This window comes from Molothrus ater, chromosome 2 (genome assembly GCF_012460135.2).
Source record: "Molothrus ater isolate BHLD 08-10-18 breed brown headed cowbird chromosome 2, BPBGC_Mater_1.1, whole genome shotgun sequence".
Classification (NCBI taxonomy): Eukaryota; Metazoa; Chordata; class Aves; order Passeriformes; family Icteridae; genus Molothrus; species Molothrus ater.
The window spans coordinates 39,285,259-39,298,951 of NC_050479.2; the positions used below are offsets into that span (position 1 = coordinate 39,285,259).

General features: G+C 37.9%; 1 protein-coding gene across 2 annotated transcripts in view; it reads left to right on the plus strand.

Moving 5' to 3' along the window:
* Nucleotides 1-13,693, plus strand: part of TMTC4 (transmembrane O-mannosyltransferase targeting cadherins 4) — a 55,367-nt gene that overhangs the window by 15,291 nt on the left and 26,383 nt on the right. For both annotated transcript variants that reach the window (XM_036382465.1, XM_036382474.1), the window contains exons 6-7: nt 8,324-8,421; nt 10,514-10,606. In XM_036382465.1, the coding sequence (XP_036238358.1) occupies nt 8,324-8,421; nt 10,514-10,606 (191 nt within the window). The remainder of the gene's footprint in view (nt 1-8,323; nt 8,422-10,513; nt 10,607-13,693) is intronic.

The window sequence follows — 13,693 nt, forward strand, 5'->3', positions numbered from 1 at the left end:
CGCATTACTGACTCATCAGCCAGGAGCTTATCACCCAGGCACTCCTGACCTTTTTCTGCAGAGCTGCTGCCCAGGCCTTAATTGTTGCATGGTGTTGTGTTTGATTTTCATGAGACCCATCCTTCCAGCTTGTCATAGTCCCTCCAAACAACAGTCCTGTTCACCATTGTATCCATCTAGCTGAACACCACCAAAGACCACAAGCAGTTTTTCTTGCTGCCCTTATTATATTTATTTTTGTTCCTTTGTGGAGGGGGGAGGTTTGTCCCACCTGCAGCTGTTTGAACCTGAATGCTTGTGTAGGAAAGGAGTGTGTCTGTGTTGGAAATGGCACCTACAAAGAGAAGGGAGGCTCTCTTTTCACAGGGAATTACATGACAAAGACAATGGGCCGTGGGTGCACTGGGAAAGGTTTCACCCTGATGTAAGGAAGAATTTTTTTACAGCAAGAACAGTCAATCACTGCAACAGTCTCCCCAGAGATGTGGCAGAGTCCCCATGACTGGAGGTTTTCATGCATTTGGGCAGGGTTTTAGGTGATCTTGTCTAGGCTCCCTTTCCTGCAAAGATTGGAGGTGATCTGGTGATCTCTGGAGGCCCCTTCCAAACTGAGCTGTTCCTGTGATTCTTTGTATGAAAGGTTTTAGGTAAACGAGGAAATGGCTGTTGTAGATTAGGACTCTTCAGTGAGTTTGCAAAGTAAATAAAAAGTTTTACCCTTGGTATGAATTTCCTTCTTTTGTGAACAGTTCTTCTAGGTACTCTCAAATAATAGGCTAAATAAGGAGTAAAGAACTTTTATCTGACTTTAGCTGAGTTTGATTCTGCAGAGATTGAGGGAGTCAATCCCAAATGGAAGCTAGTCTCACTGTGAATATAAGAACATGCATTTTAAAAATACGCACATATAATTTAAAAAGCAGACTTAGACAACGTCTCCTAAGCAGCAAAGCAAAAGTACTTTTTCTTCCTTTAGAATGTTGTCCTTCTGATGTCAAATCCTCAAGATTCAGAATGTCTGTGATATTGCCAATGCATGTTGCTAGTTCTAGAGCAAGTTAAGAACTGTTATTACATCATTTTCTAGGTCAGGCCAAGATAATTTATCTTTGTGCAATAGTCTTTGTTTGTGAGAAAGAGAGGGAAAAAACAACCAAAAACCCCTCAGGTTTTTAGCAAAACAACCAAACATTTAGCAAAAAAAACCCCGTCAGGTATCAGGTTTATGCTCCTAATCAAATAGAGATGCTTTATGGTGATCCTACACAAAAGTGGATTGTACCAACATCCTTTTTCCTTTTGTCCTGCTGGGCTTTTTGTGTATCAAAGGCAAGCATGGCCCTAAACTGTAGATTTGGCTGTCACATTTATATAGAGCTTAGCTCACCAAATTTTTACAAAGAGTGGGAGAAGAACTATCAAAGGTTGATTTCTTTTTTGTTGTTTAATTGTTACGAATAGACACATTGTAGTGTGACTCTTTTGGGGCACTTAAAAGAGGGTACAGCTCTTAAGACCATCAAGATTTGTAGACTGCATTTGTATTGTCTTTTGAATATGGTTACCAAAACACGTTTGATGCCAGTTTGTTTTTGTTTCATGAACTTTAAGTGAGCATCTGAGTAAAACAAACATTGAAAAGCCTGATGTGATGCTGCTGATATGGTTGGGTCAGTAACAAATATTGTCTGGCTACCAGCAGCATCCCAATGCTATTAGCAGACAGATTATCCAAGTTTTTAATAAAGAATCTGACTATTCTTTCAGCAGGGCAATGTGAAATTTGTGTATGACTCAACTGAAAAAATCTGTATATGTTTCAATAGTTTAGACACTGTTAATGAATTGTCATTCTTTCAAGAAAAGGGGTCAAAATTGTATGTGGGAGATTGGTTCGTGCTTCTTTTCACTTGAGAAAATGAATATAAAGATTTACAATTTTTTTTCTGCGTGGGAGTAGGAACTCATGAAATGTCTGAGGAGGATTTGGAAGTACTATAGGGAAAGTATATGTAATAGTGAAAACAGTCAGGAGATCAGAAAAATATCAGTGTCAGGCTGGAAAATTTCCAAAGGAAAATAATGGTTTTTGTAAAGCTCAAGATATACTGCAGCTTGTTTACCTGATTTATTTGTGGTTTCAGTGGATTTTTGGGTAGACAGTTTCTTTTAGCCAGAATCTGAAGCTTTTTTTTTTTTTAAGTATAGGCATTTAATTATGTGAGCTATAATTATGTCTTACTGAAGTTCTACAATTCTGTTACTTTTTCCCAGTATACCGTTTTTGAAGTTAGCATCTTTGAAAGGATACCATTTATAATTGCAAGGAACTAATCTGTTGTTCTCATTCTGTCCTGCTGTTTTAAACACAACTGTGGGGACAAATCCACTGCATAGGCTTTGGAGACAGCAAGAGCTGACAACTGTTTAGGTATGTTCTGAAGGGAATTGTGGGTTATTAACTTTGTTGAATTTTAATGCAGCTTCTCTGGGAATTCATAAGGCAATTTAAAACTGCTGTAGTGTTCATTTTTTTGCCTTCCTTTGTCTTCAGTTTTGACAGTGATCCAGTTGCATGTATTCGCCATCTGCATTGGCAATCTCTGAATGAGCTAAAATGAGGAATTCATGACTTGGTCCACGTGAATAATTTGGTGCAGATATTAAATATGGGATCAGCTCTTTGCTCATATGCTGTGACATCTAAAAATTACTTTGTTGTGGTTATGTGTTTTTGTTTTGTTTTATTCTGTGTAGATGTCAATCAATCATCTACTAGTTCATTGCTAATTTAATAAAGCATGCAAAGTAGCAATGAGTTTTGTGAATATTGGAGGTTTATATTATGGAAGTTTTCCTACAGATTGGAAACATTTAAGTCTCCTGTGTGAAAGAGATGGTTGCTAAGATAACAATTTTATGATTTTAGTTGGCTGAGGAAACACAATGACCTTTTTCCTGGAAGAATTAATGCTGACTTTCACTTCTCCAAGGGATAGGTGCTTCCTTCAGTGTGGCCTCTAGGTAATGAGTTTGAGATGGCTGGATATGTTTAGGAGTGGCATTTCCTACTGTAATATCATTATTAAGTGAAACACTGAGCTGAACTGCAGAAGTATGTACATGTGGAGATACACAAGGAGATCTTGGGCTTAATTTAATTCTAACAGTGGATTCTTATGTGATCTTTTAAGACTGGATAATTCTTCCCCCTTTGCGTAGCAATTCATGAGCAGGGAACTCTTAGAGCTTGATTAGAAGAATATTTGTAGCAGTTTAGTTGGAAGATACCATCCCCACAGACAAGGCACATTAATGGAATATAGGAGTGTTTGTGATCCATTTCATTTAAAAATTAAAACTTTCTGCAGGAGCTCAACATAACTTACTTTGCTTCAGCCTTCAGAGGAGTAGGTGCTTTCACAGAATCAGTTGCAGTGTTTCACCTGAAGATGGTGACTCCATAAACTGCTCCAAGCTGTCACCTGGCTGACTGTTAACTTGCTCAGCTGGGTTGGAAGAAGGAAGTGCTGAATGCCTAAGTGTCTGAATTGATAGTAATTGCTTTGGATATTGTTAGTTTGGCTTCACAATAAAACTCAGCTTGGTAGTTTAAATGTAGCATTTTCTTCATATGCTTCACTTCTAAGGAGTTTGTTGGCCTGTGGATTTAGGACACCAGAAAATAAGGTCTCTTGAAATAGGATTAGTATTTAAGTCCACTGTCAATGTGTTGCTCGTAAATTTAGGATCAGTCAATTCTACACTATAAAACACTTTGTGTATGCATTCTTGCCCTAGAAATGCTTATACTCAAGTCTAGCAGTCTAAATGGAGGAGCTCTCATGGCTTGTTTATGGTTTACATAGGTATTTTATTGAATCCTCTCAACTTCCAGACTTCATGTACTCCTAAAGAGGGACCATCTGAGCAACGCTTTTTGGGTTTGTGTAGAAACACTATATTTTTTCCAGCTTAAAAGAAAAATAAGCAAGTACTCCATTTCTTTGGCATGCTTACAATTTTGTCCATCTGTTAGAGTGGCAAAATGCCCACTCACAGTATGGTGTACCAGTTTCAACCAGGCACAGGTGCCAATGAGAGATCAGTTTCGTTTTCTGACACAAGAATTTTCTGGTGGGAAGCAGCGCCATATTAGGGGAATATGCTTTGTTAGACTGATTTCTTCTGTTGGCATGTGTATATATCTCATAATAAGCACTTATGCAGTGCTTTACATTTTAACTCACTGTTAAAAAAAAAAATTGAAGGCATTGCTGAATGGTGGTCTTTCCTATCTATTTTGCAGCCGAGTTTACAGAGATTTCTGCAGTTGAGACAGGGGGTGGTGGGGATGAAGGAGTGTTGTGCATATTGACCCAGGAACAAGCATGAAATAAAATGTTTATTAATTAAAATTCTTTCTCTTTGAAGTTTAATCACTGATGAATTTTGATAATATTACAATTCTGTGAATAACTGTTGATTTTTTTGAGCCTGCAAAAGAAAACAAAGGAACAGAAATTGTGCTTTTCAGGAGGTCTTGTTTACAGAATCACAGAGTGTTTGAAGTTGGAGTAGTCTTGAGGTCACCTGACCTGCCCACACAGGGTCACCTAGAGCCAATTGTCCAGGAGGCTTTACTGCAGGATTTTGCAGTTCCCCTCATTAAACCATATGAGGTTCCTGCCAGACCATTTCTCCAGCCTGAAAAGGTCTTTCTGTATGGCAACACAACCCTCTGGTGTATCAGCCACTCCCCTCAGCTTGGTGTCCTCAGCAAATGTGCTGAGGGTGCCCTCTGCCCCATCATCCGAGTCATTAATGAAGATGTTGAATAGGACGGGAGGCAGTATTGACCCCTGAGCACACTGGCCTTCGATTAGACTTTGTGCCACTGACCACCACCCTCTGGACAAGCCATTCTGAAAGCTTTCAGTCCACTTCACTATCTGCACAGCCAGCCTGTTCAGCAGCAGCTTCTCTGTGAGGATCTCATGTGAGGCTGTGTCAAAGGCCTTACTGAAGTCCAGGTCTTTGATGCTCAATATTTAGGACTTTCATTATTTCTCTTTCGCTGTGTGTTTTTATCATCTTTGCAAGTCCATGCTTAGCTTGACTTTGCTTGGCAAGCTGAGATATTTCTTGCATCTGAGACTTGGGATGCTCACACAAAGACAAACTTGTTTATGCACAGCTTTGAGCGTGTGCCTATTGAATGACTCCAGTTTTCTTTTATTTGGCTAGACTATTTCTCCAGGCCAGATTGGATGGCACTCTGAGCAACCTGGTCTAGTGGAAGGTGTCCCTGCCCATGGCAGGGGTTTGGAATCAGATGGCCCATAAGGTCCCTTTGAAACCAAGCTATTATATGATTCTGTGTTTTTTCCAGTTTGTCAATAGAATTATGACTTCTCCTTTGTATGATTCCTGGCCATTGCAGCCTGGCAGCACTTCTGGTCTTAATAAGCATATTTTTTATTCCAACATCCAAATGGAGTGAGGACAAAGGAAGAATCCAGTACAGAATGTTATCTTTACTTTTTTTCACAGCAAGCTGGTATCTTACTGTAGTTTTCCAGCTGAAATTTATACCCATTCTATAACATGGGTATAAATTCATGCAGCTCTTATTTTTTGTGGCACATTTCACACTGCTTCCAGTGTTATTCTCAAGCCTTTGGACAGTCAAGGCATAGGATGTTTACAGATTTCCTTTTATCAGGAAATTTTTTTTTTCTGTCCAAGTCAAAAGTTATACTTAGTTCTATATAAATGACTGAAGTATTTGGCAAGCAATTAATCATATTCTTTTATGTTTTAGAGTGCCACCTAGAAAATATTTTGTCTAGATGTAGTGATTTTTTTGTAATTTTGACCAGTCAGCTTAGCTTTGTATCTGTAGTCTATCCTTTTGTATTTTTGTCCCTTGTCAAAAGTAGATATGTAGGCATTGTTTAATGTTATTTGAGATTCCTGGATTGTCATGTATTTTTCATGATTTCTGAGGTAACGGTTGAGATTACTCAGGGTTGTATGGGACCTGTGGAGTGACTGTAACCAATCGTAATTTAAAACAGATTAACTTTTCTATGAATTCTGTCCTGTAGTTCACTACTTTTGCTTTTGTTCTTCCTCCCTTTCTGATAATGCTGTACTTTCCATCTGATTGCAACTGACCTTTTTGGAAAAAAATTAAGGAAAAAGGCACAGAACACTTCAGTTTTCTTGGCATTGTCCACTTTATTTCTCAATGAATATTGGAATAACTCCCTCCTCACTACTCTTCTTACTAATATAACTGTGGAATTGTGGGGATTTGTTCTTTACATACATTACCTTTTTTCATTTTGTAATGTGACCTTTCTGTGTTAGATTTTATGGTGGTTTTCAAGAGCTGGCTGAACAGTCTTGTACTGCAAAGTCTGAAAAGCTCCTTGAAGGGATGTATTTAGACAGAATTCTTTCTGTCTTAGCAGTACTCATAGAAGGAATGTTGAAGCTCTTTCCTCCATGAGTTTCAACCCTCAGCTGTTCTTCTGTATAATTGATGTGGGCTGGAGTTTCCCATTGCATTTTAATTTTTCTACTTCCAATGTCTCTTTAGTCATTGTGTATTTTATATTGTCTTGGCTCTTTTTTTTTTGCATTATTCAGATGTGTATGACTTCTTTCCTAAAAGAAGACTTTTTTTTTTATCTTTATAACATTTGCACCTCTAATGTTAAGTTTTACCTCACCTCTGGAGACACAATTTGGATTGGAGGGAGAAGGATCAAATTCCCTCTATGTATTGCAACGATGAATCTCAAACATCTTAGTATTCACTCTGTTGAAGCTTTAGAAGTCTTAGGTAAGAAAGGGGTTTTTTAGGTTAGAAGTAACCTCAAAACCCGTTCTTTGACATATTTGTATTAAAAGTTTGGAGCTCTCTGTTACAAAAGAAGTAGCCTGGTTCAAAATGAAAGAGGAGGCCAATGTCAGCAGATCCTTTTCACACTTATGGTTATGATTTGTATCTGACCCCAGCAACATTTGAGGTTGAGGTTTACTGGTTTCCCTGTATCATCGGTGCAGAGTTACATCTTGAAGGGCGTTCAGCTGCATTTAATTAGGTAATTTAATCCCTAAAGGTGTCCTCTTCTCATGGACAGTTATAAAGGAAGCCTAGTGTACTAGCTTAGGTGTAGGTTTCTGTTTCTGGTGAAATAGCTTAATCTTGCCATTTACCCTTTCCACAGACCATTACTGACTGCAGTTCTCTTTAAGCACTGAGGGTCAAACCTGCATTAGCAGTAGAGAAGAACTGGCTCTAGAGGTCAAGGAAAGTAAGAAAGGGATTCAGTCAATGAATGCAGAGTTCAGCTTTGTTTTTGCACATGCCAAGTCAAAGATTGATTCTTGTGATGCCTGTAGAGCCTCTGTTACTTGAATCAAGAAACTGCCTCTGAATGAGGAGAGTACTTTCCTCTGCTGCTTGCACCTATGGAGTAGAGGTTGTGACAGATATGTTTTTTATGTGAAGTACCTGTGTATTCTGTGTGTGATAGCACCTTGGCTGGAGTAGGGTTGATTGTTATATTCATCTCAGATATGCCTGCTTGTAGTACCCAAAATCAGCTACATGGTAGAGTCTTTAAAGAGTTTTCCTTTGAGTAGAAGCTGTAGTGGCTGTTGATCTCTTAACCCCAGAGTTCCTCACCCTGCTGTAAAACTGCTTCCTGAGTGCAAGGACTAACTGCTTCTGCTCAGCTGCTGACATTTCTGAGCTCACTGGCATTCTATTGCAGTGATAATAAAATGACATGAGGCACTTGCTAAATGCAGCAGGTCTGGAGAAGCAGCTCATTCTACCTTTGTAGACTAGACTGCAGTTAAAACAGTTTGTGTGTGTGACACTTCATGAGGAACTATTATAAAGAATTTCTTGTTCTTGTGGTAGCTTCCTATGGTAGGAAGACAGTGGCAGTAATGACAGAGCTCTAGCTAAGGATGATAAATATCTCTAAATATTGGGAATTAACCTTTGCAGATGACAAATTGTGAAAATTATGTGAAGCTTCTGCCATTCTAATTAATCTGGCTAAAACATCAAGCAAATAGGAACATTTCTAATGTCTCCAAGAACAGAAAATGACTGCAATAAAGGGACAAATGCCAGCATATTGCAGGAGGTGCCCTATGCTTTTTAAGTCTGCGTGTCCAGATCTTAACTGGTAGAAAAGACTGCAATACTAAATGCTGTTTATTTTTTAAATTCTTATTTTAATTTACCTTTAAATGTATAAAATGCCTAAAGCTATGGCACTCTTTATTTTAACAGATAAGGAAGGACATACATTTTCTGTATTCTGGGTGCTGGTGAGTGTTGTCCTAGGGGCAATAGCCATGCTGTGCAAAGAACAAGGAATTACAATACTGGTAAGAATTCTCTTATTAACTGAATTTTCACCTCAAGATCTGTCAAGTATAGCTGCAAAGTCTACAGAAATTAATCTTCTCCACAACTAATGACATGCACACCTTTATATTCTGTTCAGAAAACTAATTAATGTTGACAAAAAGCAGTATTCTCATAGATCCGTCTTAACTGTATCTTTGCCAATCTGTTAGAGTCTTTCACTTTAACTTTTGTAAGCAGGTTGCATATATTTTTGCAAGCTTAAAGATTTTACAACATTAGTTCCACTTTTGTTGCCCTTGGTTTTGAATTAAATTCTTGACATAGCAGGACTACAAACTTCTTGTGAAGAGAAGGCTCATGAACAAAGAGATAACTGGAGGAGAGCATTTTTAAAAGCTCCATTCCCTTGCTTTTGTGAACAGTGTAATTACAATTAGGGCCATTGTTTATGGCCCTAATTATAATTATATTATGGCCTAATTAGCACTTCTAGTACTGCATCTCTTCCTTTTGTCCCTTATTTAATGATCTGTCTGTGGAAACAGATGTAGTTATTGTTCATGTTTATTGTGGTCTGGCTTTTTATAACTTCAATGAAGACAATGCTGGTTTAGGTGACCAAACTGGCCACCTGAAATGCTCTATCTGTGATTTTTACCTTTTATATAGCCATATGTCTTTATTAATAAATCCAGTTTATAGCTTTAACTGACATAGATAAGCAACAGAAGCAGAAAATTCTTTGCAGCAATGACCCTCTTGTCCTTGCTAGAAGAAAAGGGAAAAGAAATTACAGAAAACTTCTTGATTTGGGACATTTTTTTGATAGATGTTTGTAAATTTTGTGATGTGTTTTTCAAAGGTATCTGTAAGGAAAGCATAAGGGATTGTCTTAAAATGTGTAATTTATTCTAGCAGTATGAAGTAACTATTTGAGCTATCAGATGCAGAACTATTATTGGATTTGGGATTTTATTTGTTTGCTGTTGCACTGCTAGGATGATTATATTTATTGTTGTGCTAAGGGGCACAGGTCAGAGGGATAAAGGGCTAAATCACCCATTAAAAGATTACTTGGAGGCTGAATGTGATTTTCAGTAAATTCTTGCCTTCCTATTTCTATCTGAGTGAGCCAAAAGGCTTTTAATTGCCAAGTGGCCTTTCTACATGGAACCAAGCCACACTCTAACCTATCTTCTGTCCCCTCCCTCTGACTGTTAGTGAGGGACTTGTGGCCTCCCAGTGTACCAGCCCTTTGCTTCAGCTGGAACTAGCTCTACTGGGGTGTTTTTTCTATTTAGTCTTTAGAACAGTGAGTTAATTTCTGAAATTATTAGAATATAGGATAAATACTCAAGAATTACCATGGTGATAAGCTGAAACTTTTGAAGCAGAAATCTTTGATTTTGCCAGTAACCTCAGTAGAATTACCCCTGGACACATATATACATTTTGTTTTCTTGCTTGGAGGTAGTTATATGCAAGTGTAGCCCTGCAAAACATCGAATATGTTCTAGTTTTATGCGTAGTGGCTGATGTCATATGCAACTCTTTTTTTTTTTTTTTTTCCCAGCAACTTGCACTGTTTTTTTTTAACCACAGTTTATTGCTGTAGTTGCAAGAAAAGCAAGCTTGATACCTCTGTTAAATCTTTCTCAGCCTTTGCCTGTACCCTTTTAAACAGTATTTCTGAAACCTGGAAGTCCAAAGATACCATACAACAAAAAATAAGTAGAAGGCTTAAAGAAACTCCACCTTACTGATAGAAGCCTTACCTTTTGACTGCAGCATTTACACTGCAGAACACTTGGGGAAGAAGATGGAGAGCAGAATTCTGTTGTGACCATGCATATGTTATCTAGCTTGCTGGTGCATAATATTCCCTGAAGGGTTATTCCATGTAGCAGGAGAATTCTCATTGCAGTAAAATGTTATTCTGCTAATCTGAGCTGCATTTACAGTTCTGCCATCATTGCTACCAATGTATCTCTCTAATTGTTTGGAATCAGAATTAAGATGTACAGTAAGTCAATTCAGGATGTATTTAAAAGAAAATATTTGTGGTTAGCTGCTTCATCTTTTGCTGTTATTTTTCTCTTGGCTCCTTAGGGTTTGAATGCAGTGTTTGATGCACTGGTGATTAACAAGATAAATCTTTTGGAGCTCATTCGAAAGTTACTGTATAAGGACAAGTCATTGGAGGTGAGTCCTTGGATGTTTTGTTCATTCTTACAGATTTTGTTCATTCTGGCCATTCAGACAGTTATGTCCTAAAAGACAAAGATTCAGCTTCTGGCAGTTTTGTTGTTGTTGAGAATTAGGAAAAAACAAACCCAAACCAACCAACCAACCGAAAAAGGTTTTGTTAGTCAGCCTAGTAAGGCATCTTTGCAGCAACATGAGTAGTAATGGGGTATTGTTAGAATTGCTTTGAATAGTAAAACTCCTTCCACAATTTTCTCAACAATATGTTAAAAATGTTAAATGGAACCGTTGACTGCTTGATGCAACAAGTTCTCCAGGATCAGTAACTATACACCTGAAATGGAACTCAGGATGGTTTGGTCAGAATAAAGAGAGGGAGAGATTCATTCAGATTGTCAATGACAGAGTTAGACAAGTACATTAAAAACATATTATGTTAAGGAGTCCTAGTAACTTTGTAGTTTAAAAGAAGTTAGGTAAGCACTGATAGTTGCTAGGGATTGATTTTTCTGACTTTCATTGATGTCAATTTATCTGGTATTGTCTCAAGTGGAGTCTGGCACCTAGTATTGGCACTGGCAAGCAAGTAACAGAAACAATCGGCCTCAGATCAATGATGGATAACAGCCAAGTAGACCTACAGCCTACTACAGCTAAGATTCTCATCCAACATTCAACAAGGCAAAAGAATATTCCTTGTACTTTGCTGCAGTTAGTGGTTTCACTGCAGAGGAGTCTCACTAATGTTTCTGAGTGGCACAAGTCCTGTCGGGCTTTTAAATTCCTTTGCGAGGAGTGAAATGAGCTGCAGGGGAAATCAGGGGAAGTAGGTTCTCTAGAAATGAAATAATAGTTTTGACCAAGAAGGGCTAAGTGAGGACTACAGGAGTGTTTCAGGCAGCAAATGGGAATGCTGGGGAAGTTTGCTGTATAAGGAGACTAATGTCAACTAGAATATGACATGAGAGGCATCTAGAACTGTAGGGATCTACAGCAGAGCTGGTTCAGAATTAAGTGCTGGAAACAAAAGGTAATAAGTAGAACCTCAGGAATAAGTGGCCAGTCAGCCTCACACCAGTGCCTGGTAAGAGCATGGAATAGATCCTCCTGGAAGTTATGTCAAAACATATAAATGACAGGGAGGTGGCTTGAGACAGCCAACCCAGTTTCACCATGTGCAGCTTGTGCCTGACTAATCCAGTGGCCTTCTGGAATGGAGAAGAGAAGGCTCCAGGAGACCACCTCTCTAGGAAGCCTGTTCCAGTGTTTGACCAGTAATAAATTCTTTACAATGAGGGTGGTGAGGCACTGGAACATGTTACCCAGAGAATTTGTGGAACCCCATCCCTGGAAGTGTTCTGGGCCAGACTTGACAGGGCTTTGAGCAAACTGATCTAGCAAAAGAGATATCCATGGAATCCCTTCCAGCCCCAAACCATTCTATGATTCTAGGAAATGTCAGAGGCAAACCTTTTTGGAGGGTTACTCTTTAAGCATGAAGAGCTCAGAGTGTGGTGCTTCTGTTTAAAAGAATTTTAAATGGTTCTGTTTCAGTGAAGAAAACATCAGGTGTGCCTTCTCCCTCTTATTCTTTTGGTAGAAGTAATTAATTTTAGCTCCTGTTACCTGCAAAAATCTGTTCTGCTCTTTTCAAGGAAGTATATCTAAGATTGTTTTGCTTTGTTGAAAGGCAGATTCTAAAAACTCTTCAAGTAAGAACATTTTTTTCTTCTTGATTGAGACAGGTTTCAGTTTCATGCCAGATTTCAGTTAGCTCTGAATCAGAGAGGAGACAATAACACTTCTTCCACTTTTACATTCTGCCTACTGAGAGATTTTGTGGCAATTGTGAAATCTGGCCTTTAAGAGACTGAATGTACTGTTAAATAAAATGAAGCCCTGGGCTAAGAGATTTTGTTGTTAATCTGTCATAAAGCAGTTATAAATATTCACTATATGTGGGTTCTTTTCATAGTACAATTTTCTCCAAAAGCTATTTTATAGGAAAACTATTCCTAAATCCTCCTTGTAGTAATTTTGGTTACTGAGATGTCCAGGTTGGAAGCAATCATTTGAGCACAAAGGCTTGCTTATGTAAACTCAAAATTACAAACTGCTTTATCCTTAGATATTCAACTAAATATTTTATCATGACTCCATTGTCAATTACAAATACTAAAAAAGCAATCTGAAAATTGTTTTTTAATTTAACTTTTCCATCCTTTAGAAAATAAGTATCTTCAGCCATTGCACTGATATCTGATATCCTAAAAATCTATGGTGGTCCTTGCTAAAGAGCATAGTCCACTAAGAGGTAATCATAATTATTGTGCCATCTTAAAGCTATGACTGGTGTATTGTTATACTTAGTGATGATTCTGTTTCCAGTCTCCACTGGTGAAGCTTGAAGAATCTCTACAGTGTACACTGGTTTGTTTTTTGGTTTGGCTTTGGTTTGGTTGTTTCATTTTTTTTTTTAATGAAAATTATGTGTGCTTGGAGAAAAGTGTTATATGTTCTGGAGAAGAAGATATAAAAGTCTGTCAGATTTACTGTCTACACCATCATTTCTTTATGTTTTATGTGACTTGCCTTCCTTACAGCCTGGAGGGTATATTATAAAATGCATGATGTAAACCAACTGAGTTAATATAGATCAAACACAGTTTTATACTTTTTCTGATCTTGGGTCATTTACCCTGAAGTAAGTGATTTGGGTGCCTCTCTGTCATTAGCTTTTTAATCACGTTTTTGAGTGAAAATTTTAATTCAGTTTCTAATTCCTCCCAGTTCCTAACTGTGTAGTTTTCTTGGTATATACCTGTAATTTTACCTCTAAAGATACCTAAGTGGACAAATTTTTTCCATGACAAGCAGACCGCTGAAAATAGCTATTTAAAACAAAGTCCCCAAAGTACTCATCCTCCATTTTAGAAAGAAAAGATAAATTAATTTAATATGCTGTATACTAAAGGCTGTATTCTGCTCAAATTCCCTGTCAGAAATTGCCATGTAAAACTATATCAGCTATAGAATTACAGAGGATTTGTGGAAGAGTCTTCTTGAAGTAACAAGTTTTGTTTA